The sequence below is a fragment of the Aedes aegypti genome, chromosome 1, assembly GCF_002204515.2.
Source record: "Aedes aegypti strain LVP_AGWG chromosome 1, AaegL5.0 Primary Assembly, whole genome shotgun sequence".
Lineage (NCBI taxonomy): Eukaryota > Metazoa > Arthropoda > Insecta > Diptera > Culicidae > Aedes > Aedes aegypti.
Window position 1 is genome coordinate 132,461,485 of NC_035107.1, and position 27,250 is coordinate 132,488,734.

General features: G+C 41.3%; 1 protein-coding gene across 1 annotated transcript in view; it reads right to left on the minus strand.

Annotated features, from left to right (window-relative positions):
* Window positions 1–5,636: 5,636 nt before the first annotated feature.
* Window positions 5,637–27,250, minus strand: part of LOC5575881 (irregular chiasm C-roughest protein) — a 520,731-nt gene continuing 499,117 nt past the window's right edge. Inside the window, 1 exon segment of the mRNA XM_021847997.1 lies at window positions 5,637–7,178. Within this exon segment, the coding sequence (XP_021703689.1) occupies window positions 6,730–7,178 (449 nt within the window). The 3' untranslated portion in view covers window positions 5,637–6,729.

Below are 27,250 nucleotides of genomic sequence, written 5' to 3' on the forward strand. Positions count from 1 at the left end.
TGTACTTGGGCTCACTGGTGACCGCCGACAACGACACCAGCAGAGAAATCCAGAGACGCATCGTTGCTGGAAATCGTGCCTACTTTGGACTCCGTAGAACGCTCCGATCGAGCAAAGTTCGCCATCGCACGAAGTTGACCATCTACAAGACGCTGATTAGACCGGTACTCCTCTATGGGCACGAAACATGGACCCTACGTGCAGAGGATCAACGCGCCCTTGGTGTTTTCGAACGGAAGGTGTTGCGGACCATCTACGGCGGAGTGCAGATGGAAGACGGATGAACCATGAATTGCACCAGCTGCTGGGAGAACCAACCATTGTCCACCTCGCAAAAATTGGGAGGCTGCGGTGGGCCGGGCATGTCACCAGAATGTCGGATACCAACCCGGTGAAAATGGTTCTCGAAAACAATCCGACCGGCACAAGACGACGTGGTGCGCAGCGAGCAAGATGGGTCGATCAAGTTGAGGACGATCTGCGGACCCTTCGCAGAATGCATGGCTGGCGACGGGCAGCCATGGACCGAGTCGAATGGAGACGTCTCCTACGTACAGCAGAGGCCACCCAGGCCTTAGCCTGACTGGTAAGGTAAGTAAGAGGTAGTGTAGAAGGGGGTCTTATTGATGCCGGACAGAGGTACATGCTAGTTGCAGAGACGACTGTCACAGGGTTTGCCTAAGAAGTAGTGAAACGATGGACGAAGAAATGTTCGAAGTGATCGATGAGTTCATCTATCTTAAATCTGATAAGATGGCGGATAATAAACTAAGCCGCGAAATAGTCAGGCCTAATACGGTTTAATGAAGAAGTTGCGGAAGTCAAAAAATCATGTGTCATGTACTAAAGATGGTCGGATCTCGAATTTTCAAACCCGAAACCCGACTCGAACCCGAACCCGACCACTTTACACATGTAGAGATAGCGGCCTGAACGGGGGATCCAATCGAATGGAGCAAATAATAGATTTGGATCTAATCGAGAATCTAATGGAGTAAACAAAGACGCGATAGTATTCGCAAGGAGCGGAAAGATACAGATATCGCCAGTGATAACACATATGGTAGCAGCCAGCACTAGCAAATGAAGCATACCGAGTGAGCCACCGGGAAACCAGCGGGATGCAGGCTTCCTGAGTCAAATGTTCACACCAAACTCGGGATGTAGCACTGTCCAAGACGGCCGGCAGCGTGAGAAGTCGGAGTTGTCGGAAGTAAAGAGGAAAGTCAACGAACTCTATGAGTTCGTCAAGACCAAAACAACGTCCACTTCAGGATCAAGCAGCTGGCCACGATCATCAAGTCCACAGTTACAGTCGCAAAACGCGAACAGAAGGAAGTGCGGATTGGATCGGAAAAACCCGAAAAGGCATTGATTGCGGTGAATGAAACAGCCGTTTCACATGAGACGCCTAGGAGTAATCCAACCACCCGCTCGGAGAAAAGAACGAGGGATACACCAGAAGAAGATAACAGGAAGATCCCAAAAGAGAGCGAAGGGACAATGAGTGCATCAGCGAGCAGAATAACGGCAGTGAATGGCGCACCGTGAAAAGCCAGAAGGAGTAGAATGCAGCACGCAAGGAGCAGAATAGAAAGAGAAAGGAACCGAAGAAGAAAGAAAAGCGACGGTCACCTCGTGAGAGGTTCAAGGGCGATGCTCTTGTCATTGAGGCAAGTGACAAGTCAACCTACGCGGCGATTCTCAGGAGAGTGAGGGAGGATCCAGAGCTGAACGAGCTGGGGGAAAACGTGGTGAGAACCACGCGCACCCAGAAGGATGATACGCTCTTCGATGTCACTGGGCAACGCGGAAAATGTGAGAGCCTTATCCAGGAGGCAGTGATCGAATGTAGAGAACTAGACAAGATCACAACAGGAAACGACGTGAGCGGTGCACTGTTGTCTCAATGCAACCTGGAAGGAGTCCATCTGGCTGAGGAGAGCGTACGGAGGTATGCAAAGAGCAACGATCTGAACACCAGTCGCAGTAGCCAAAAACTCGTCGAAACTGATAAGATCAAGGTGGGATGGTCGGCCCGCCCGCAGAAATTGATCCTTCGGGAGACAAATTTGGTGGAGAGATGCTTCAGATGCATGGATTTCGGCCACTGGGCATTACACTCCAAAGGCCCGGACAGGTTCGAACACTGCAGGAAATGTAGTGGAAAAGGTCACGTTGGCAGGGACTGCCTGAAGACATCTAGGTGCATGTCGTGTAAGGAGGTGGATGGTAACGCCCATACGACGGGTGGCTTCAAATGTCCCAAATATCAGAAGGTGAAGGCAGGGCAGTAAAGATGATAAAGATAACGCAGGTGGACCTCAATCGTTGTTGTGGCACAACTGTTTTGGCAGTCGATAACGGAAACAAAGTGCGACATTGGAACCGTATTGGGTTCCTCCCGATAACGGCAATTGGGTAGCAGACAGAGCAGAGACGATGGCAATCCAAGTGATGTGTCGATTTTCTGTCCATGAAGTAGTCGAACGCACATACGAGGTATTTGTGATCGTCAAAATTAACGGAATCTTCGTGTGTAGCTATTACGCCCCCCGAGGTGGACACTGGAGCAGTACACCCAGATATCGAATGTACTAACCGACAAGCTGATCGGTCGAACGCCGGTAATCATCGGAGGAGACTTCAATGCTTGGGCCGTGGAGTGGGGTAGCAGAGAGGATACAGTTTGCTGGAAGTTTTTGCGAAGCTCGACGTAAGGCTGTGCAACGACGGTTTCACTAGCACATTTCGCAAAAAAGGTAGGGAATTCATCATCGACGTGACCTTTTGCAGCACGTCGCTGATCACCAATATGAACTGGAGAGTTAGCGAAGAATACAAGACGAAGGATTTCGAAAAGGATCTTTTCGTCGAAGCATTCCGAGCAGTAAGCGCTCTAAACATGGATGCAGGAGAGCTGACAGAAGCGTTGACGAGAGCTTGTGACGCATCTATGCCGAAAAATTGGAGTCAAGGGATCAGCGGCGTCCTGCATACTGGTGGAACGACAGACTCAGCACTCACCGTGCAGCCTGCTTAAGAGTCAGAAGACGCGTGCAGAGAGCTAGATCGGAAGCCAGCATGGAAGAGCGTGTGGTGACCTACCGGCTGGCCAGAGCCGCGTTCAAACGGGAGATAGCGACGAGTAAATCAAACTGATACAAGGAGTTGTGCTGAGAAGCTGACGCAAATCCCTGGTGCAACGCTTATCGAGTACTGATGGCTAATATTAAGGACCCAGTAACACCAGCTGAAATGTGCCCCGAAAAACTGAAGTTGATAGTGGACGGTCTCTTTCCTACGCGTGCTCCCACCGCTTGGCTGCCCTCACGAAGAAAATGCCAGTATCCAAGCGTCTAAAGCCGAGTTAATAGCGGTTGCGAAAGGATTAAAGCTGAACAAAGCTCCCGGTCTAGATGGTGTCTCTAACGTTGCTCTAAGGGCCGATTTCTTCACCTTCGCTTAAGCCGTAAACCACGTTTACCCATACGATTAAACCAGGTTTAAGGGCTAAGCGGTGGTGAAGAAACCGCTTATAAGGGTAGCAATCTTGGCGTTCCCAGACATATTTAGGACAGCTTTGCAGAAGTGTCTAGCGGAAGGCTGCATCCCAGACAGATGGAAGGTGCAGAAGCTGGTGTTGCTGCCAAAACCAGGAAAACCGCCAGGAGATCCTGCTTTAAATATACTAATATACTTGCTGGATACTCTTGATAAACTTCTGAAGAAGGTTATCCTCGGCAGGCTGACGATCAACACGGAAGGCTAAACCGGATTGTGGAAAAGGCAGTTCGTATTCCGTAAGACATCGATGGTGCTATTTGGGCAGTCATCGCGTGCACGGAGAAAGCGTCCAAGCAGAAAAGGCTATCGATATTGCGCAGTGGTAAAAATAGACGTTAAGAACGCGTTCAACAGTGCCAGTTGGGAGGCTATCGCCGCAGCCTTACACAGAATGCGGATTCCCGATTATCTGTGTAAATTTCTGCAAAGTTACTTTCAGAACCAGGTCTACAACACAAACCAGGAACAGATGTCAATTGAAGTAACGGCGGGAGTTCCACAGGGATCCATATATGACCCATCTCTGTGGAATATGTTGTACGATGAAGTGCTAGCCTTGACACTGCCGAATGGAGTCGAGATCGTCGGGTTCGCAGATGACGTTGTTCTTGCGATAACTGGTGAGACTGTGGAGAAGGTGGAGATGTTGACGGCGGAATCGCTAGACCATCGAATCGTGTATGACTGGAGTCAACCTGTAGTTAGATCATCACAAAACGGAGGTGGTGCTGGTCATCAACTGCAAGGCGGTTCAACAGTTCGAGATCAACGTCGGAGGACACGCAATCTCATCGAAGCGCTCTCTAAACCACCTTGAAGTAATGGTCAACGACAGGCTACGAAAGCTACGGCTAAGCAGCGAAAGCACCTAACACTGTAGCTAGGATCATGCCCAACATTAAAGGACCAAGAAGCAGTACGAGCCGTCTTCTGGCGACCGTCCTGAATTGGGTTGCAGCGTTGAGAACCAAACGTAACCGAGACAAGCTGGCAGGTACGTTTCGGCTCATGGCTCTACGGGTGGCGAGTGCCTACCGCACTATATCGTCGGATAGCATCGGTTCGAGAGTTCATCCGCCGCCGGGGAAATCTTCACTGGAGTAGGATAGATCCACCGCCGGGGACTGCTCTGAGTAATACGTAGCGTAGTAGTACGGCTTGAGTCGTCGGAGCGCCAATGAACCGAAAGCTATTCTTCAACTGGAATCGCTGGACCGACTTCAGCACTCCAGTATCGAAGCATGAAGAAGCCCATAGCCGGAGTAGGCTAGCCCACCTTCGGGGAGTTGCCCGAGTAGCATCGATCGTCACAAACCAGTTTTGGGTCGTTGGAGCGCCAGTGAACCGGAAGTCATCATCCAACCGGAATCGCTGGATCGACCTCGGCATCCAACTGGACAACCAGGAGAGCTCAAACAGCAGCAGCGGAGAACAAGTCGTCGTAGAGCAACGAATAGCACAAGAGCGTCCAATAAAAGTTCAACAGGGCTCTGACGTGACGCCAGCCAAGGGGAAGTATGCATCGTCGCTCAGAAAGCTGTCCAAAGTCCGAGATCTTAAACCGCCAATTGGGCAAAACGAGTAGTCGCAGAGACACCGTAGAAATGTAGTAGTGAGCAGCGTTTTTGACGACATAAAGCTCTAACAGCGAACTGGAAAAACAGCTAGAGGCTGAGATTGACGAAGTGCATGAGCAATACACAATTTCCAAAGTACATTCAACTTTTTCCAACTTTTAAAAATTGCTTCCAAATGAAATTTGGCTCTTGTCCATTGTCAAAATTTTCACACCTCCCACCTTTGCCTCCTCCGCACTGATTGCTCTCCACTACAATGGCTGATTATTTCGGCGCCAATTGCTTTTTACAACCATTGCCCGCAAAATAACGCGGTGGCACCATTTCACACCATTCATCCACAGCCGCACTCTTTGGGGTCCTTCCCTATCCCGTCCTCCCCTCACGAAGTGAAATTATAAATCGAATGTAGTTTTTCTTCTCGCGCTCTCCGCGGTGGAAATGTGGCCGGGAAAAATTCATCTCGATGGAAATTAATTGCATTTTGGCATGTTTGTCGATCTTTCGCATTCAAGTGATCCCTGAACAGTGGCTTTTTTCCGGCTCTTCGATGTAGTACACGACGGCATGAGTGCGCTCTAATTAAATTGTTTTCAAGATTTAATTTCAATTTGGTTAACTTAATTTTGCAAAAGTTCGCCCACACTTCGTGTTCGGTTTAAAACGGGGGCAAATTGATATTCTTTCTCCGATTGGTGCCGTTGATTGCAATGGAATTTTTTGTCGTGTTTGGTTTTGGTTTGCTGTGGAAAATGTTCTACCATTTAATAAGGCCACGCAATTTTACGAATCTTCGTTGAAGAGATTTCGTGATATGCCATTCGTGATGTGAGCTTGGAATTTGTTACTCAACAATTGAGAATTATATTCTATTTGATAGCTACATGAAGTGTGACGAGGTACAGGGACTCAGCAAATGGTAGGTTCTAGCGCTTCAAATTTTGTAACACTTAATACGCTGGACAGGGCGTCCCAAAATTGTACTAAGAAAAAAATAGGGTTTAGCATCCAAATAGTAGATAGGACTGTCACGAATGAACTTTTGTATGAAAGGAATTATGAGATATGATATATAGAGATTGTCCCGTTGATATTTGTGAAAAAGGTCTGAATTGTTATAAATAAAAAAATGTTTTTGGACGTGATTCTCATTATTTTTATTTTAACTCCAAACTATCTGTAAAAACCATTTGAAGTATGATTTTCACAAAAAAATCTGTTAAACAATCTTACATACGACAAATCTATGCGATACTAGATTTTTTGTCAAGGCTATGACGAAATTCAAACTTGTTTTCGTAAATCTCAACAGGGCATCCTCTTAACGGAATCTCTTAGAGTTATCTCCATATAAAAGTTTGGTTGCAATTTCTTCATCTACAATTTGGAAGCCCCCATGTTTTTCGACAAAGTGCAATATTGGGACACCCTCATGCTGAATCCCCTGAACCACAGTTTTAATAATGTGAAGAATTGATTGTTTTAGTAGGGTGAATGGATTGACGGGCCAGTTAACATTAATAATTTACTGTGGGCGAGAATTGCAACATTGCATGTTTCCCACTTGTTTACCACATAGAAGCATTTACACATGCGTTGCGGTGGCACCTTGTTGTTTGATGGTTCCAGTGCTGGGCAGAATAAATTGACCGGCTGATGGGCTGCCAGGTTGCTGCTGGTTACTGCCAATACTACTGCTGTTGGGTAGCGGTTGCTGCTGTTGAGATTGTTGCGAACTGTGAGATAGGGATAATGAACATGATTGTACCGAACTTGGACTGGTAGAGCTTGCTCCGGCTGTCCCAGGACTGGATACTGGACCATACGCGGTCACTGTCCCTGCTCCGGAACTACTGAAACCGAAGGTCGAACGTGCGGCTAAATTGTAAGGAGGGGGCGCAGGAGTGGCCGCAGGGTTGGCAGTTGCTGGTGGAATGTTCGATGAACTGTATGTCGTTCCGCGTGTAAACGGATTCCCATAAGATCCACTCGCTCGGTGATCCATCGTAAGATGTCCTTGTAGAATTGGTTGTTCTGAGGAATAGAAGGCAAAATGAATATGATTTTAATGCTAGATTAAGTATTTGTGTGAGCAAGCAGCAGCAAATATATGTTTTTCACTTTCATATGGTCAGTGTAAGTCCGACCGAATCATGTGGTTTTTAATGATTTTAATAAAACCTACTCCACGAGTTTGGGATAGCAAATTAAACGTATTTATGGCTGCAATATTTATCTATTTCATGAAACATTTAGTACCTCTAAAATTTATGATGGCTTTGATTAGAAATCTCAGCGGAGTCCTTACATGCTTTGACTTGACTCTTCTTTATAATTGTAATGCAAGAGAAGTATCTACAGGAGTAAAACAAAAAGGTTGAGATAGGTAAAACAAATTCAAATATTTATAACTTCCATGAAAATTCACGAAGTTTGATGCGTCGTGTAGCATCCAGCGAGCAATTCTGTCTACAATGATTAGATACAGCGGCAGTTGGCCCCCGGAGTAGTAACGGGTTTCTGTAGGGTATATCGGAAGCTAATTTTTTTAACAACTGCCGTAAATTTTAACATTGTATAAGCCATTGGATTAAATAGACAACCCGAGCAAAGGCGGATAACTAGATGATATCAAAATGATAACAACTTTCATTATCACTGTTATCAATGATAACCGAATAGATAACAAATTTTCAACAGCACAAATCTGGATAACCGAACATCCGTTTAATCCTCTAATACCCAAATTTTTATTTTCGATTTAAGTATTATTTTTCGTTATCTAAAATCGTTCTAAACACGTTTTGGGCATTTATTTATTTTTATTCGCAAATTTTTAAATTTTGGTTTTTGATTTTTATAATTTTTATTTTTGAACATCCCTAGCTTTTTTCATTTTTTCTTGAAGCCTTTTCTAGTTGTTGATTTTTCGCAATAATAAAAATTTAAATTGTTACGGTATATTTGAAAATATTAAATTTTTAATTTTTTTTCGAAGCGTATTTTATTTTCCGTGTAACTAACGGAAAAACCGGTTTTAAATGATTTTAATACCACTAGGCTCTATTTTTGTGATAGGTTAATCGTAGAAAAATATAAAAGGTACGATTTTTTATATTAAACGTTAAATGAAGCCCAGGCATTTGTAGGTTATATAAGAATGCAATTTTTCAAACAATTTCTAAAAATGCAAAAAAGTTTCAAAAGTCATAAAAAACTTTTCTTATATGCGTGTTATGAGTCAAGGTATAAGCCAAAAATAAAATCACTTTGATTTCCGAGCTACGAAAAAATACACCAAATTCCAAAGTGTACCCCGTCTAAAGGCGGGGTTGGGTATTAGAGGGTTAAGCTGAAAACTTAATCGATTGATCACTAGCTGGTGGTGACCAATCGATTAAATTTTCAGCTCAAACGGGTGTTCGGTTCTCCAGATTTGTGCTCTTGAAAATTTCAGGTTTGGCTTCGATTCATCTTCACCTTAATCCAAAGCTCTCATTTCTCAAAATTTTTCCGTGATTTATGACCATATAATTTAAAAAATATGATGTCGTAAATTTAGTTATCAACTTGAACTCAGTGATAACCTAATTTATTATTACTCTGTTATTCGACAAACAAATTTGAGTTCTCATTTTTGTTATGTTGGCTTTTAATTCAGCCAAGATGATTATAAAATCAGTTATCAAATGAATATAACCAGGTAACAAGATTTATTATCATTTTGCTATTCAACTTGGCTCGGGAAACTAATGCAAAATTAGTAAAAAAATCACACGTCTTCTCGGTGAGCATCCAACTTACTAGATAGGGTACCCCTACACTATAAGAGGGCTCATGTACGCAAAAGTTAACCTGAATTCGATTTCAGCTCATTGATCAAGTCGTCCTCTTTCGCAAAGCGTACCTCTTTCGGAATAATAAGATGCCTATTAGGCCGTCCCTTATTTTTCGAAAATGCGAAATGGTAGAAGTTCGTCATTGTAAAGTGCTCGTTTTGGTAAGAAAAAAATCAGGTAAAAATTTGAAGTCCGTACGCGGACGCTCAGTAGTCCCCCAACGACCCTAAAGGTATTAGGCGTAGATGACCCCGTGCGCCAAATCGAGCTCGCTGCTCTAGTGTACGTAAAATGAGTACGAAAAACCACTAGTAACACATTGCTAATCCGCATAAAATTTAAAGTAATATAATATTTTACACTATGGATATCGTCATAACACTGCACGCTGATATAAAATTCATAACTACAAAGGGATCATTTAAATATTACGTAACGTAACATGGGGAGAGAGGGGGTCTTCCGTAGTGTTACAGTCCGTACAAGAAAATTAAATTTTTCATACAAAAGTTGTTATGTGCAGTAAAACTGATTCAGCCTTAGCTCACGAGAATATACTCCTACACCAGCTCTACCTTCAAGAAGGGAGCCATCAGTGTAACATACTATATTGTTTGATATACTTCTTTCCAAATAGCCAGACGTCCACTCTTCCCGTGAAGGGAATTGTGTGGTTAATCTCCTGTAAGGAAAGTGACAAGCAATTGTGAGATCACTTGGAGCAAGGACAATTTTGACCCAATTCACCAAAAGAGGATACAACGAAGTGTGTGTAGATCTACGATTCACTGGATTTTTCTCCAGTACCCAGACAACCAGAAATCGCATGAAAGTTACAACTCGTTTATTCATACTAATTACATCAAACTCGCAAAACACCGTTGATAAACTCGTCAGATTGATGAGCTTCCTCGCATAAAACACTTTTTTTCTGAGTTCATTTGTACATTTTGTTTCATCCCGTACACTCGTACAAAGTAAGTCGAATCAATCCGTAGCAGCTGTCAAATCGACATTTGTTATCATAAGCTATGTCGCATAAGATCACAAGTTAGTTCGGTGGAACATTTATACACTCGCATTGTATGTTATTATTCATTACATAATATATGCACGCATATCGCCTCCACTTTTGTACGTAGAAGGCCTTTTCGCGACATCTTATGAGTGAATTGTTGCACATACAAAGCCTCCAGGTGATTTCGTTATACGTACATTTTGGTTGTCTGGGTACCCATAAACGGTAAGAGCAAGAAAGTGATTCTTGTTCAAGATATATGTGTAGTGGCGCAACGTCGCCACCACACAAGATATCCATATACCAATATGGGTCAAACAACTGTTGTGTAAATCCATTTGATATATTTGGGTTTGAGGCCCCAAGTTTTACCAAAGATTCGCCGGCATTGACCGAAGGCCATGCAAGCTTTTTTTACTCTGAAATCAATGTGAGGTGTCCATGAAAGTTTGGAATCTAGAGTGACTCCGACATACTTTACTTGATCAGTCACATTAATATCAGTGCCAAAAAGACGTAAAGACGTAATTCCATCGCGGATTCGTCTTTCCGTAAAAAGAACAATAGATGTTTTATTACCCTTATTAAGCCTCAGGATAGAGACTGAAGAAAGGCAGCAGATTATCTCGGAGAAACACAAGGTCACCTGCTCCGGGTAGCACAGGAAGGAATCAATACTGTGGAGGGCGCCCTCGTACCCCACAGGCTCCGTTAGCGGTTAGGTTTTATTTAGACCCCCCTAACCATTCATTCCTAGGCACGGTACGCATCACACCATAAATAAGGGGTCACCTGTGAAGTGGATTTTTACCACCGGAACAGGTAGTCCGTAGTGTTAATTCTTAGCCAGTTGAAACAACCGCTACCGACACTACGCGGCTATCTAGGCTGCTCGGGAAAAGGAGGTTAATATTGATGATTAACTCCTGAGGTGCCCAAGCAGCCTATTACGGTGGCGACAGAGCAGATCGTGGAGTTGGCTTCATAGTGATTGGGAAGTAGATGATGCGAATTATTCGGTGGTAACCGGTAAGCGACCGAATCTGTGTGTTGAGAATGAAGAGGAAGTTCTTCAGCTACTGCCTGATCAGCATATATGTGCCAACGAACGATAAGCCCGATGACATATGGGAGCCTGGATAAGGCCTACGGAGAGTGCCCAAAACAAGATGTTTAGATAGTCATCGGCGACTCAAATGCGCAGATCGGGAAAAGAGATTTTTCCAATCGTCATTGGAATGGAAAGCCTCCATTCCGTTACCAATGATAATGGTCTGCGGCTAGTAACCTTCGCTGCTGCTGGAGGGATGGAAACCAGCAGTACCTACTTCGCACGAAAGAATATCTCAAACACACCTGTCGACACCCGAGTGGCGATGCCTGCTCCCAAATAGACCACGTGCTGGTTGATATACGACATTTCTCAGATGTCACTGATGTCAGGATCTTACGAGGCCCTAACATCGACTCGGATCATTATCTCGTTGTAGCTGAAATTCGGGCGCGGTTATCCAGCGGCACGAGTTCCACAACACACAGAACGCTGAGCTTCAATATAAAACGCTTGTCGACTTATGGGGTAGCTGCATAGTACCGCCAGCAGCTAGACGAGCAGTTGGGAAGTATAAACGTTGCTGGAGAGCTCGATAGCCTGTGGGACCCTATCCACGAAGCTGTGACCACAACGACGCGGGAAGTGGTTGGCACTGGCAAACGACGAAGACGAAACGACTGGTTCGATGAAAAGCGCCAGAGAGTGACAGACATGAAGAATGTCGCCAGAAGCCGTATGCTTGTGGCCGGTACCCGACAGAACAGAGAGCGGTACAGAACAGCGAGAGCCGAAGAAAAGCAAATCGCAGATGCTACACCGTTATTGCAAGAACAGCTGTACTTACACTGGGAACCAACAGACACTACTTGGGATCAGTAGCATCCTCAATGTGTAAGTACTGGTGCTCTCATTATTATAACAAACAATAACGGCGCCGGCTGCGTCCGAATGCAATTCAATTTGGGAATGGGAGGGAAATGTTGACGTGTTACTTGCTTTATAGAAGCCGAGGAGTCCTCTGCACTTTCACAAGTAGACACAGGGAGTTTGGATATGGGTAAGGGTTGGGTAAGGGATTCGTTTTGGTAAACGATGAGTTATAATTTGAAATTATTGCGCCCAACCGGATTCGCGATATTACTCGATAAACGCATTGAACGCCGAACAATTGTTCGTCGTCCGCCCCCACAGGAGCAAGCGACAAGATCAAAGGATCAAACACTACTAACGCGATCCGCGATACTATTCCACCGTGGTACACTAACGACGCGCGACATGTTTGATCCTGCCCTCGTCGCTCGCCCCCGCAAGAGCAAGCAACCAGGTCGAAGGATCAAACAATACTCCGAATCCATCGCAGAAATAAAAGGCAGCATGAAGAAAGTGTGGTAACCGAAGCACAAGAAAGCATGAACTGGAATAATATGTGGAGATTGTATGCAACGGTCAATGATGCACGGCACAATACCGTACCAGTGCCCGCCATGTGCAATGATCGAGAAGGGAATTTGCTGACCGATAAAACGGCGGTGGCTTCCAGGTGGAACTTTCAGCAATTTTTGAACGGTGAAAATATAAATGTAGCGAGGAACAGGATGAACATTGATGATGACGATCAAGCTGTGGACCCACCGACCATAGGAGAGATTAAAAAGGCTATCAGCAAGCTGATCAACTGTAAGTCTCCTGGGAAGGACGAGATCCCGGTCGAGCTACTCAAGTACGGAAGTAAGCAGCTTTATCAGTCGATCCATCGAGTACTTCTAAAGATATGGGAGGACGAAGAATTGCCCACCGGCTGGTTGGATGGCCTCATACGCCCAATCTACAAGAAAGGGCACAGACTGAAGTGTGCCAATTACAGAGGAATTACCCTGCTGAATTCGGCGTACAAAATTCTGCGCATCCTGTTTAACAGACTGAGGCCGCTCGAGGAGTCCTTCGTTAGCGAATACCAAGCTGTTTTTCTTGCGGGCCGTTCGACAATGGACCAGATGTTTAGCTTGCGAATGATCCTAGACAAATTCCGGGAGTATAACTTGCAGACTCACCATCTGTTTATTGATTTCAAGGCGGCGTACGACTCAGTGAAAAGAAATGAGCTTTGGCAGATAATGTCTAAAAATGGTTTTCCGGCGAAACTAATTAGGCTGATTAATGCTACGCTAGATGGTTCGAAATCAAGTGTAAATGTTAGACGGATTGAAGCAGGGAGACGCACTTTCGAATTTACTGTTCAACATTGCACTCGAGGGTGCTATTAGGAGATCTGGCGTGCAGAGAAATGGCACTATTATCACAAGGTTGCACATGCTCCTTGGCTTTGCAGACGATGTAGACCTAATTGGAATCGATCACAGATCAGTGGAAGAAGCATTCCTGCCTCTGAAGAGGGAGACAGCGAGGATTGGCCTGACCATTAATTCTACCAAAATGAAGTACATGGTTGCAGGTAGAGATAGAGTCAGACATGGTGGAATAGGTGCTGAGGTAGTGTTTGATGGGGATGTGTTTTAAATTGTTGAAGAATTTGTTTACCTTAGAACACTAGTGACATGTGACAACGACGTTTCCCACGAAGTGAAAAGACGTGTTGCGGCTAGGGCCTTTTACGAACTACGTAACCAGCTTAGGTCCCGCAGCTTGCAAACGGAAACCAAATTCACCCTGTATAAAACATTGATTCTTCCGGTGGCTCTCTACGAGCACAAAGCGTCAGACCGGAAAGCTCTCTGTTATTTCGAGCTTAAAGTGCAGCGGACAATACTCGGTGGGAAACTCGAAAATGTTGTATGGCGCAGACGCATGAATCGAGGGTTGTATCATGTGTACAAAGATGCAAATATTATCAAGCGTGTAAAATACGGCAGACTTCAGTAGGCTGGTCACTTAGTGCGAATGTCGGAAGAAAGAATTGCGAAAATAATATTCAGCAGGGATCCAGGTAGAGATCGGCGGCTTCGGGGAAGACCACGAATACGCTGGCTGTACGCAGTGGAAGAGGACCTGGCGGCCCTAAACGTTCGGGGTAACTGGAGAAGTTTCACCCAAGACCGACGAAAATGGAGCTCTACAATACGCCTGGCAATGGCGTGATGCTACGCTGTTGGTATTAAGTTGGGGCTGCCTGACAGCTTTATTTATAAATGCTGAACCCCTGTCTGGCTTTTGCCAAGTTCCTCCTCTACCAGGACCAATACTGAGATCTAGGCTGTGGTGCCCATATGAACACTGTTTTTTATTAGTATTGTGACTAGGTAGTTTTTGAAAAATACTTATAGGGTATAAGCACCACTTTTAGCCATACGCCATTTGTAGCCACAGGGGATTATACACCGTTTTACAAAGCCAATCAGCATGAATCATTTTGTGCTCAGTAGATTACATTCACATGATAGAGCTACATTCATTTACTCGTCCAAATTGTATCAAAACATAAGAAAAGCAATTAATTTTCCTTATAATTTTAACTCCCATACACCTAATTTGGCCACTCTCATGAGAAATCAATGCGATTGGCCAATTTAGGAACCGAAATTAAATCTCTAGCCCAAACTGGTTCCGTTGGCCCAAATTGACCAACAGGATTTTCAAAGCTATAAAATAGTTATAGCTCAGTTTTGATATTTTAAGCACATAATATGGATTGAGAGCTTGCATTTGACATACAGTCGAAGCGCGTTATAACGACAACTTTTATAGCGACAAAAGCTCTCTATAGCGACATTTTTCGGTCCCTTAAAACATATTTCAATGTTATAACTATTCTCTATAGTGACATTTCTCTGTTACGACGGTCCCTTGCGATGTCGTTATAACAAGCTTCGACTGTATTTGTACAGGGTGATTACTAATTCCTGTCAGTAAAGTAACTGATCGCAGATAAGAGATGTATGTATGAATTTTAATTTCCAGTGTACATCCTGTTTTGTACATCTATAAAGTTTGTTTTGACAAAGTAAAGATTAAATCTTTTTTCATTTACCTTAGTTTTTAGTCATATGTGTTGTTTATAAGGCATTACACCTGGCACGCACGTTTTCCACAGATATGTATTTTTGATTAAACTTCGCTGAAAAATTTGCCTGATTAAAACAGTATGTTACCACAATCTTTCAAACTTACTAGAGAATAGCAAAAGACTGATTATGGAAAATTTTAGCGAAAAAAATAAATCTTTTTTTATTAAAATACATGCTTCTGAATAACGTGCGTGTTAACTGTAATATTTCTGAAACAACGCATGTGGCTGGAAATTGAGGTAAAAAAATAAATATGTTATCTATGTACAGTGAAAACAAATGTTATAGATGTACAAAACTGGATCTGCACTGGTAACTAAAATTCATACAACCATCTTTTTTCTATGATTACTTTTTTTACTGACAGGAAATATTAATCACCCTGTAGTATAAATACGACTTCCCATTTAATTTTTATTGACATTTTCTCTTAGGCTGACCAAAACCGGTGCTTTCACCTTATTCGCTTGCTTCTGATAAAAGAAAGCATTGTGAAAATCAGCTACCCATCAGAATTTGTTTTGCTTTTAACCGGTATAGGCCTGAGTGAAATTAAAAATACTTAAACTCTCACCGCGCAGCGAATACTTAACTTAGTTATTGCGGTGGATCACTGGGTCAGATCGGTGACAAGGGTACTATGCTTCTGTGCCCCTGGAGGTAGACAAATTTCAAGTCACATATAATTTTCAGAATCGGCTATGATGTGGCCACTATATCAAGGAGTTTTAAGAAAAACGCAACGGCGTAAACTTTCTGATAAACGATTAAATCGAGTAACCATGTCAACTACATTTGATTGATCCTACAAATGACCATTTTCAGGTCCCCGAGACGCCTCAAATTGATGATAAAGTGGACAATTTTGTATCTTAATATCTGTATCAAGCTTACTTATGGGAACGCATTTTAGTGAACTATTAGTCAGATCTTTACTTTCAGAGAATTGAAACGGTTTAGTTTCTAACAAATCTAGAGCCGATTCTTCAGGGCATTGAGTCAGAGTAGCCGCATCTGGTACATCCTAAACGTTGCAAAATTATTCATTTCTAATTTTGAATATCAGATCTTAATAATTTATGCCAATTGAAATGACCACATTTTTCTACCCGACTTGACCCAGTGACCCACTGCAATAACTCCGGCTACAGGAGAATTCTCGAGTTCCTCCGGCCGCTTATATAAAATAGACATGAGGGCCAGTATACTGACAAAAAATTATTTGAATCCATTAAGTATTCGCTGAGCGGTAAGGGTTTTAGTATTTTTGCTTTCACTCAGGCCTATACGGGTTAAACAGTCTTTAATTTACGTGTCCTTTTCAGTCATGCTATTGTCATTACTGATTGTGATTGTTATGTTATATTTAGTTGTTCTGGTCGTTGTTCTAGTTTATTTCTCGCGTTTAGTATCATACAGGCGTATCTGCATTGTTCGATTTCTCTTCGTCGATTTTCTCTTTAGGTTATTGCATGAAATTTACATTAAAATTACATATTAATGTAAATTTCATGTAATTAAAAATAAATTTTGATTTTTGTCACATTTTGCAGCATGAAGAATGGCAATGAATGTTTTCTACTGAATCGAACAAGCAGTTTAAAACAGTCACCCGGCCGAATGACTAGCTAAAGAGAAAATCGATTAAGAGAAATCGATCACTACAGTTACGCCCCAATGATACTGAACGCGAGATTTCGTTACTATTGTTGTTGAAAGTATTTATTGGCCATTCGTTCAAATGTCCTTCAAAAAAATGAGTAACTTTCCTTGTCTGTTCAACAATTTCTCGAAACTAGCATGTGTACCGTTAGCTATGATCAATCTGAGCGTCTTACTTTTCATAGTAATTGACCTATGCGCACTAGACTGATGCAAATTTTGAAGTTTTTGCTCCCCTATGCTTAAACGGTGTCAATTATGATGAAAATCATTCTCCCAAAACTTGAAGTGATTTGCAAGAAATTTGGTTTTGCACACGCCATTTGAAGTTTATATGGAAATTACTATGGAAAAGCCAAACCTTTTGTGTTCAGTCCTCTATCTGCTCGCCATAATAATATATGAAAAAGCGAACACACTCTTCCGATGTAAAATTTTCCCAACTACAACTTTGCCGAAGACCACATTTTGTTGGGACGTAAGGATAATTTGTTATTCTTGATTCCAAAGTCCAAACCATGCTGAGATGATCATTCAATTACTTTCAGAGCAACACTGCTTTTTTGCTGTAGAACATAGTAGCCTGGATTACTTTGATCTATTCTTCCCGCCAAGAGCACCACTGTTGCCTGCCGAATAGTTGTTGAAGCATGTGAAATTCCAACCCACTTTATGATGATGAATAACAATTTATCCAGACGTCAAATCAAAATATGGTCTTCGGCAAAGTTGTAGCTGGAAAAATTTCACATGAGAAGAGTGTGTTCACTTTTCCATAAAACTTAGTGACAAAGAGATAGAGGGTTGAACACAAAAGTTTGGCGTTTTCCATAGTAATCTCCATATAATCTTCAAATGGCGTGTGCACAGTCAAATTTCTTCCAAATCATTTCAAATTTTGGGAGGATGCTTTTTACCATAATTTAAATCGTTTAAGCATAGGGGAGCAAAAATTCCGAAATTTGCATCACTCTAATGCGCACCCAACGTCTGTTGTTGAGGATTTTCAAATCTTCAATCAGCTGTTAAAAAGTCATTTTCCAACCGATTTTCTTGAAACCAATGGCATGCAATCCAGATTTGTCTAAATTTGCAAGGACCGCAAAACGGAACCGGTTCACCTAATGGTTCCGGAGTTATTCCGGATTCCGTTGGGGTCAGAATCTTTCGAAATACGAATTTTTGAACAATTTAACTTCTTTATTCGTGCTATTCGATATTTTTAAACATAAAACACTATCAACATATACAACCATAAACAATTAAGTGTTAATGACCTCTTTGAACACGACAATCCTTTTACTTGTGCCAGATATGTTCCGGAAGTCCTGGGGAAGGGGGCCATTCCCACAATGTTATCAGAATCATTCGTGCGACACCTCAATCTTCATGATTTATCAAATAATGAGTGGAAATGGTCACTAGAAAGTTCAACGACCATTCGGGATTGACCTGGTCACATGTTCCGAACACGGAAGGCGGAAGTGGCCATTTCTACAATGCTGTATAAACCGTTCGTGCGACATATCAAAATTCATGATTTGCGGAAACAAGAACGAAAATAAATGTTCTGGACATCCATGACCATGTGGAGCAAAAACGATTTTTTGAACCACTCTAATGTTAAGGCACCTAATGAAGGCTCAAGTGACATTTGCCAAACGGAGCCACGTGCGGGAAGTGAAGAAATACGATTTTATAGTTTGGGATGGAAAGCAAAGTTTTCTGTATGATAATGAAAACATTTATGAGTTAGTGAAAGAAAGAGTGGATGAGTAAGTTAGAGAGTTTATAAGATGTAATTAATTCCTATATCGACTCTTCCAGCTGCAGGCTTGACAGAAACTCATCTGCGAATTCAAGGTTATTCTGCGGAGTAAATATTTGATATTTTGTTGGAATTTGTTTGCAAAATCATGATATTTGATACATTGCAAATTAAGTTTTAGAACGATCAACATATTTGCCACTTGCACCGAAGAGCCAATTATGCGGAATAACCCAGTATGTGGCCAGGACATCCAAAACCTTTTGAACTATTCTTCTTTTTACTTGACTTTGACAGCATCAAAAACCCCTGCTGAAGTGAATCAAAAGTCCCATGAATATAGTATGTCTTCCTATTGCGTGTTATTTTATATGATTTTAACACATTGTGTTTTGGTTGTCACTGAGCTTGCATTTGGTTCACGTTTGACATAAGGTATTGGCTTATACTTCGCCTTTTCTCTTATTTTCAAACCGCAACTGGTTCTGTAACACATAAACAGAGATGCAATAACTTAATTTGAAAAAAAGTAAACTTTCATCACTGTACTGAGCATTTCACTTGAAGTTTCCCATTGGCAAACGGACTCGCTCTGATGTATTAGGTCGACGTTCGTTCAAATGCCGGAAAACTTTTATCCGCTCGGTTCCAATGCTATCACTCGCAGAAGCTGCAGCTCGATATAGTTTAACTTCCTGCTACCACCGGTGTAGGTTATTTCTTCTCGGTTGAAACCTTCAGCCCGTACATGGTGAGGTGCGAGGGTGAGGTAAAACTATGCCCCGACTTGTGCAGTGCAATGTGATAAAGTTTAAGTAAACAGAAATCTATTAAAACTGTCCTGGCGTGAAAAGTTCGAATGTTTCTCTTTCGTTCTCTTCCGTGCAGACATTCCTCTCGAGGGAAATCCTGGTAAGAAACTTGAACGAGCGGAAACCGGGAAATTGTAAAATTCTCAGTTTAAAAATAATAGTTTTTGTTTTAGTGGAGTAAATTCGCATCTAGCAGCAGGCATGGACTGATTTCAACCGGTGCTGTAATTATTGGCATTGCCGAATTTCAGATTGTAATGAATTGGGATCCGTGATTCACAAAATACCAGTTCCGAATCTTATAAACCAACAAATTAGTAACCGATAGCTTATGAGTTTTCATTTAGTGAACGTTAGAGTTGCTGTGAATGTCAATTAGTAAAGTACATTATCATAGAAAAAACAGGTTTGTTTAAATTCTAATTACCGTTAAACGGGGTAACTTTGATAGTTTTTTCGAAAAATACTTCAATATTTATGCATGCTGTTTCAAAAAAAAAATATCTATATCTATATAAATAAAAATGGAATGGTGTTTGTATGTCACGAAATGGCTAACGAACGGGTCAGCGGATTTGGATGATTCTTTCTCCATTTTGTTCGTCAAGGGTTCCGACGTGTTTGTGTGTATAAAAGCTCCAGGATATTCACCGGGAAAGTCGGAAAAACGAGAGTGAACGGAACTGTCATTTTGTATGAGACGATTCGTAGCGGTTTTCAACAGCCTACTTGATGGCAAGACGAAGTTTGCCGGGACCACTAGTAAGTTATAATTTTAAAACTACTGGCATCCTAGCTATCGATTGCAGTTGATAGATAGCCAGAAGATTTATTTTGAATGGATATATAATTTTTCATATGATCGAAAGTCGGTTTTCTGTTTTGGGGTTACAGTCACCCCACAGTTATGGATCAGAATTGGGTTAAAACGGGAATATCTCGTCAAATAGAGTTGCAATTACGCTGAACACATTTTACCTACGTGAACCACAAATCTGAACAGTATCGCAATCAATCATAATATGCTTAAACCGTTCGTAGGAAATAAAATGACAACCGTATTCTCAAAAGCGTTGATTCATAACTGTGGGGCATTGAAAACCATACCACAATTATGAATCAAGCATAAAACGATTCCGAAACAAACGCCAATACATATGCATTCACTAGCACACCATTAGTTTACCTCGCAGGTAAATTACTGTTATACTGTTTTGATCCATAATATGAGTCGATTCGATCCATAATAGGGATCATCTCTCCCACTGATCCATATCTGTGGGGTGGGCATCGTTTGAAATTTCTATCAAAATCGACACTTTTTCGTAAATAACCGGGAATTTTGAGGTGTATTCTCATAAACAACTATATTCTGCAGTGTCAGGAAGGTACCGTAAATTCGGGTGAAATTGATCAGTAGGGTGAAATTGATCACTGTGTCACACGATTTTATTTGCCTCTAATAGAGCACAGAAACCAACCTGCAACCTTTGTAAATGAACGTTGTTTGTCTTAACTATTGTCAAATTGCATGTTGTGAAGCTTTTAGTGTTATGGAATGTTTATTTCTTTTAAAATGATAGGAAATTCCATAATCGTGTTCTGTGTGGTATTGGCAGACATCAATAAACTTATAGTTTTAAACAAGGATTTGGACATGGTGTCAACCTGAAAATTTGTAAGGATGCTTGAAATATATCCCCAAAACGAATTTTATCATCAAAATTCGTACCAATTTGTTCATTTTGTTGTAATAATTGAATTTTTGTATAGATATCATTAAATTCCTTCGGGAATTGCCTACATTTAGGCGTTTTCTGCGGTACTGCTGAAAATTAATTGTTAATTATTTCCATAAATTTTGCATTGTTAAGAATTTGGCAAGCATATTTGGATTCAGGAGGCTCAAATTAAATAAGTAAAGTTGTTTTCAAAACTAACAATAATTGTTTTAACAGGTGATCAATTTCACCCCGAAATGGAATTCCTTGATTTTTTATTTTAGAGACGATTTACAGCACTAAAATCACAACTGTATTAAAATTTGAGTATATAAACCAATGAAGCTCACCGTCGTACTTGTTTTCCTGCATTAAGTTGTTTGGAATTGGCAACATCATAGAAAACAGACATGGAAAACAGTGAAAAGTGATCAATTTCACCCGAAATTACGGTAATTTTAATTTGTACAGCGTCACCATTTTTTGTCATCGTATTTTGTTATGAAAAATGACCCATAGTTGATCCATAACTGTGGGCTGACTGTACTTTGGTAATGGAGTATAAATCGAACAAAATTGAATGAATTACGTAACATCAATAGGGCTTTGCATATATCAAGGCGTTTAACGTTGTATGGAAATTTCTGACTTTGATTACAAAACCGGTACCAGCTTGTGAAAATGCTTTTCGCTAAGAGATTTGAAACTTTTGACAACGGAATCATTTTCAGCGATGCCATTCCATCGATAAATGTTGATTCGAGTTTCTTACCAGGAGGGGCATTCCGATCGTTGTTATCCCGCTGATCAATGTTATCCCGGAATACGGTAGGTATAATTTAGAGGACGTCTTTAAAACATTTTTATTGGAGGTCAAAGCAAACGATCTTGAAATATCATATTTTACTAACAATTTCTGATCCGAATTACTGGTAACATTGGCCGCACAAATGTCAAATAATCAGAATGTAAATCAACTAACTATTTTCTTCGTAGCAGCTCTTGATTAGGAATGGTTTTAAAATAGCCAATCTGCGTTTTCAGTTAAAGTATTAATGAGTGTTGATTTAATTGAATCTTAATTCTTGTTAGTTTTATATATTCCATGCATTTTATAAAATGCCACAATTTTCCTAATAATACTTTGCTAATTTCCAGTAGCTGTTCACCACGACTGCATTGTGAAAGCGTACGAAGCAGGGCGTCCTGTTTTGACAACGGTTCCGAGTGGATGGATCATTAGCAAATACTTGCACTGGCCCCCGAAAAAAGCGAAATCCTTGAGAAGAGCCGTCAGATCTCAACCGGGAGCTACGTGGTCGAAAATGACATTTGAAAACCTCAATGCGGCAGTATAGGAATTAGCAGAAATGTCCGGCGTAACCACAGATTCTGATGTCGGAACTTCGTCCGGAGTGGAATTCAATTTCTATTTCGTATCGAAAGGTCAGTTTTATATAACATTTTATATATCATTTATGGGTTGGAATTTGCAAGCGTAATACAATGCATGCTACGAATTATTTATCTTTATCTTGCCCCACCCATTTCAACTTGTCCCGATGTACCTTACACCTTCTCTCATAATGATAATTTTATGATTGTAGTGTTGAATAGATCGTAACATTAGCCCTCTTAATCTCCTTTCCAAGGAAATTGAGGCTACAAAGCATGAAATTGTCAATCGTGTGATTTTACTTTTGTCAAGTTATAGGCAATTTCCGTCTAAGGAAGTTTGCTGTTATAAGGTTTTGACGTTTTGAAGTTTACATGTACACGACGAAACACGTGTCAAATTTCAATTTGTACAATTACCCCACAGTTATGGATCAACTAAGGGTAATTTTTCAGAACAAACTATGATTAAAAAACATGGTGACGCTGTACAAAACAAAATTACTTCCCTGGCACTACTAAATATAGTTGTTTTTGAGAATACACCTCAAAACACTCGATTATTTACGAAAAAGTGTCGATTTCGATGGAAATTGCAAACGATGTCCACCCCACAGATGTGGATCAGTGGGAAAGAAGGCTTCGTATTATGGATCAAACCGACTCATATTATGGATCAAAACACTATAACAGCAATTTATCTGCGAGGAAAACGAATGGTGTGCCAATGAAAGCATACGTTTTGGCGTTTGTTTCGGAATCGTCTTATTGTTGATTCATAACTGTGGTATGGGTTTCAGTGCCCCACAGTTATGAATCAACGCTTCTGGGAATACGGATGACATTTTATTTCCTACGAACGGAAAAAATATGCTTAAGCATATTATAATTGATTGCGATGCTGTACCGATTTATGTTTCACGTTAGTAAAATGTGTTCTGCGTAATTGCAACTATATTTGATGAGATATTCCCGTTTTATTCCAACTCTGATCCATATATGTGTGCTATCCATAACTGTGGGGTGACTGTACATTTGACACGTGTTTCGTCGTGTACATGTAAACTTCAAAATGTCAGAACCTTAATTGTGTGCTACTATTCACCGAGGAAATGATGTTAAAAACAATGATAGCAATGAGAAGTGACATCGACACAAAATTCGAACGATTCCAGGACTGTAATCCATCTATGAATGAAACAAGATAGATACACAGCTCACGTTCCATCCCGTTTCATCAATAGAAGAGCTTCAACAGCTCGAAACAGATCCTGAAGATTAGGAGTTGCAACCTGACGTTGTGGTTCTCACGGAAACATGGTTGCACGCAAACATCTCCAATTCGGAGCTCGCAACTACCTATTGTATCTTTCGATGTGATCGGAGCTTAGCCAGCAGTAACCTTCAACGGGTGGTGGAGTACTGATCGCCGTGAATGCCGCCCTCAACTGCAGTTCAGTGGTCATGCAAAACTGTGAGCATCTCGAGCAAGCTGTCGTGTGCATAAAACTACAATGTACATCGGTGTGCGTATTTATCTCCGACCCAACTCGCAGCCAGCGTTATATGCGACGCACACCTCAGCCATTCAGCAGCTATCCGAACGAATATCAGATTCGATCGTCGTCGTGGGCGATTACAATCTTCTAACCCTCTAACCTAACGCATCAGCCGAACAAGAAATCGTCTTAGTTGAAACAATGGTTGCTTCGGGCCTGTACCAAATCAACACTCGACGTAACACTATCGGCCACTTATTGGATTTGGCATTTGCAAGGTTCTGAATTTTCGTATCAATGATGCGAAATCTACGATTTTTCGCACGTAAGGAGAATCACGGTGCTCCAATTACCGTTATTATCAAATAAAATATACCATTCAAACGGCAGTCAGCAGTTGATTCCTGACGTTGTTCTGCACCTCTGGGCCGATTTTGAAAAAAATCCTTAGTCAGAATTTTGAGTAACGCCCTTTTGAAGTTTATCCGATATAAATATGCCACTTTGACTTGTTTAAATAAAGAGATTATAATAAAATTTTGTAGTTTTGATTTTTATATGGTTTCAGATATTAAAAAATATTTTTTTCTGAAATTTTTCTCGACCGACATTTGAAAAGGGCCAATGCTATGTTTAGTTATTACTAATAAGCCAATACATGAAAAATGATATCTACCAAATTGAAAACTCCGCTGACACAAGAGATGGATAGATAAAGGATAGCAATATAGGAAGTCAGAATATAAGATAGATTGTAAAAAACACTTTTGATACCTGATGGACAATCCCCCTCATCTTGGGCGCTCTGGAGCACTTAAAAGTCCCTGCCCTCAACCCATTCCCCATCGGATATGGCCTTTACAATACGGCTCCAATTCATGTTTACGTATGGAGACTGATCTTGGAGAAGGCCTTTAACAATTTCAAGGAAAGATTTGGCATCCGTACCTACAAATTCGGGCTTGAGCTTTATTGATGCCAATTTCTCAAATTCAGGGTTTATCTTCACGCCCTGAAGTTGTGCAAGGGAAGTCTGGCCAGATTGCATAGTGTTCAGGCGCTTCCATGAAAGTGCCGCACACCCGAGTGTTCGGAAATTGCTTTGGGCGGTCAGGGTTCCACGGGGATCAATTAATTTATAAAATCGCCATGAAGTACCGTAGAGTGACACAAGCTGGTGCATGGTCTTTTGCCATTTCGGCAACTCGACCAGAACCAGAGGTGAAACATGTAGCCGTGTAATGTCAGTTGTTAGCCAGAATTCGGCTATAAGGGAGAAAATCGTCATCGACGTTTCCTGAAAAATGAGGTTCATGTGCTGAAGCTCTGGCGTATGCATGTCAATCACCGGAACAAACAGCGTCTTCTTTAGCCTCGGGAAGAATCCAAGCTCCTCATTCTGCTTGCGTAGTTCATCTTCATCCAAAAGTGGTTTTATCTTATTCTCCCAATCGATGGACTTGGCAGATAAGCCAAGTGTGTGGCACAGAGCCTTAATCCTCCGATCGATAAAGATATCAAGCTGATTGACAGCGTTAGCATTAATGGTTTTAATTACCATTAATAGGACAGCATACGCTGCACACGTCATTGTGGCGGAAGTGTGGATTGCGTACTCCCTGGTAGGACGCTTACCATCGAAGTCATTATGCGCGGCAACCATGGTGTCGAAGACAAGGTTGCTATCAACCATAGCTACCCCATCATCTCTCGCAGTAACATATGCTAGGTGGATCCCCTCCATTCCCGGGATCCAACGTAGGAGGGCCAATAGCATTGAGATATTAACTCCTCCTTCTTGATCAAAAAGTTTAATTTTCGGTAGAGCCGCAAGTACCTGTGTTAGCTCTCTAACACACTGGGGTTTTAAGATGCTCACTGAAACAGCAGGCTTACCTTTTGGGACTGCCTTGTCCCCCTTGAACAAACAGACCTTGCCTAGTGCCTCACATAAAGACTGGTGGTCATAACTTGTGACCGCTTTTTTGTCCGTGTCCTTATGAGTTCCGATGTTTAAAAGGAAGGATGTGGCACCCTTACAATAGATAACCTCGTTGAATTCGTAATCAGTAAAATTGTCCTCCCTGATTGGTTCAGTCAAGCTGACCTCTTGGAGAAACTGTTCGTCTACTACTCTTGCCATCGTGATACAATTGAAAAATGTTTGAAATCTGCGAAGTTTCGTATGATTTCTAACTGACTAAAAAAAACAAATTAACGCCTGGTAGTGATTTTAGGAAATTGTACAAAGCATTTAAATTTGTATGAAAAATTCTTGGACAGGATATGCAGATACGCCCTTTTGAAGTGTATTGAAAGAATATGGAATATGGTGGATTCTGCTCCTTCTATAATCACCGGTTAGCTAGGTGCATACATAATCATTACACTTTTGCGGTTGTTCTCATTTCATTCAATTTAGCAAGTTGCATAGAAGGAATGATTCAAATATAATGTAACGCAATTTCCAATTTGAGATCCCCTTTCCTCCCCCACGTTACAGCTATGGAAAATGTATGAACCGTAACACCGAACCCCCTCGTTACGTAACATTTGAACGATTCACACGTACACATTTTGTCTATACTGACATTGAAAAAGGACCAAAGTATAATTGAAATATACACATTTCAATATAGCTGAACAAATGACTGTATCAATGTTGACCGAAACACTCGAACATCACTTATCTGTACCTATATACATCTGTATTCTATTCCAGTATATTTAATTCTTTTCTATTCTAATCTGTTCTATTCTATTCAATTTTACTCTACTTAAATTTATTCTACTCTGATCCACCCTACTTGTTCTTATGCATATTTTTACAAATGGACACTGTATTAATCAACAACTGCGCGCAAAAGATTTGAACGGTACACTTTCGATATTTGTACGGCTTTTTAGCGCTCCCAGCTCTGTAAAAAATTCTGACTCCTAAAGCGTGCTTCTCATGAACATTTGAATTATTATTTCACAGTAAGTCCAAATAAGGGTTTCAACTTATGTATGATAGTTTTTATGTATTTTAAGGAACTGAAGCATTTTGTATTAAATGCTTTTAATTTGAGCTGGATCCTTGTTTTTTTTTTTTTTTTTTTCATGTTACGATAATATTTGAATAAGTAATCAAAGTCGAAATAATAAAAATAAATATAAAACAAACTCCCCTTCTAGCTCACATCATCAAGGCTGAACATTCTTGCTCATCCTCTTGACGAATTCTCCAACCGTATTGGGTCGTACATCCGTCAGTTTCGACCATCTGTCGAAGGCAACATCTCTCATTCTCTTTGGGATGGAACCATGATAGAAC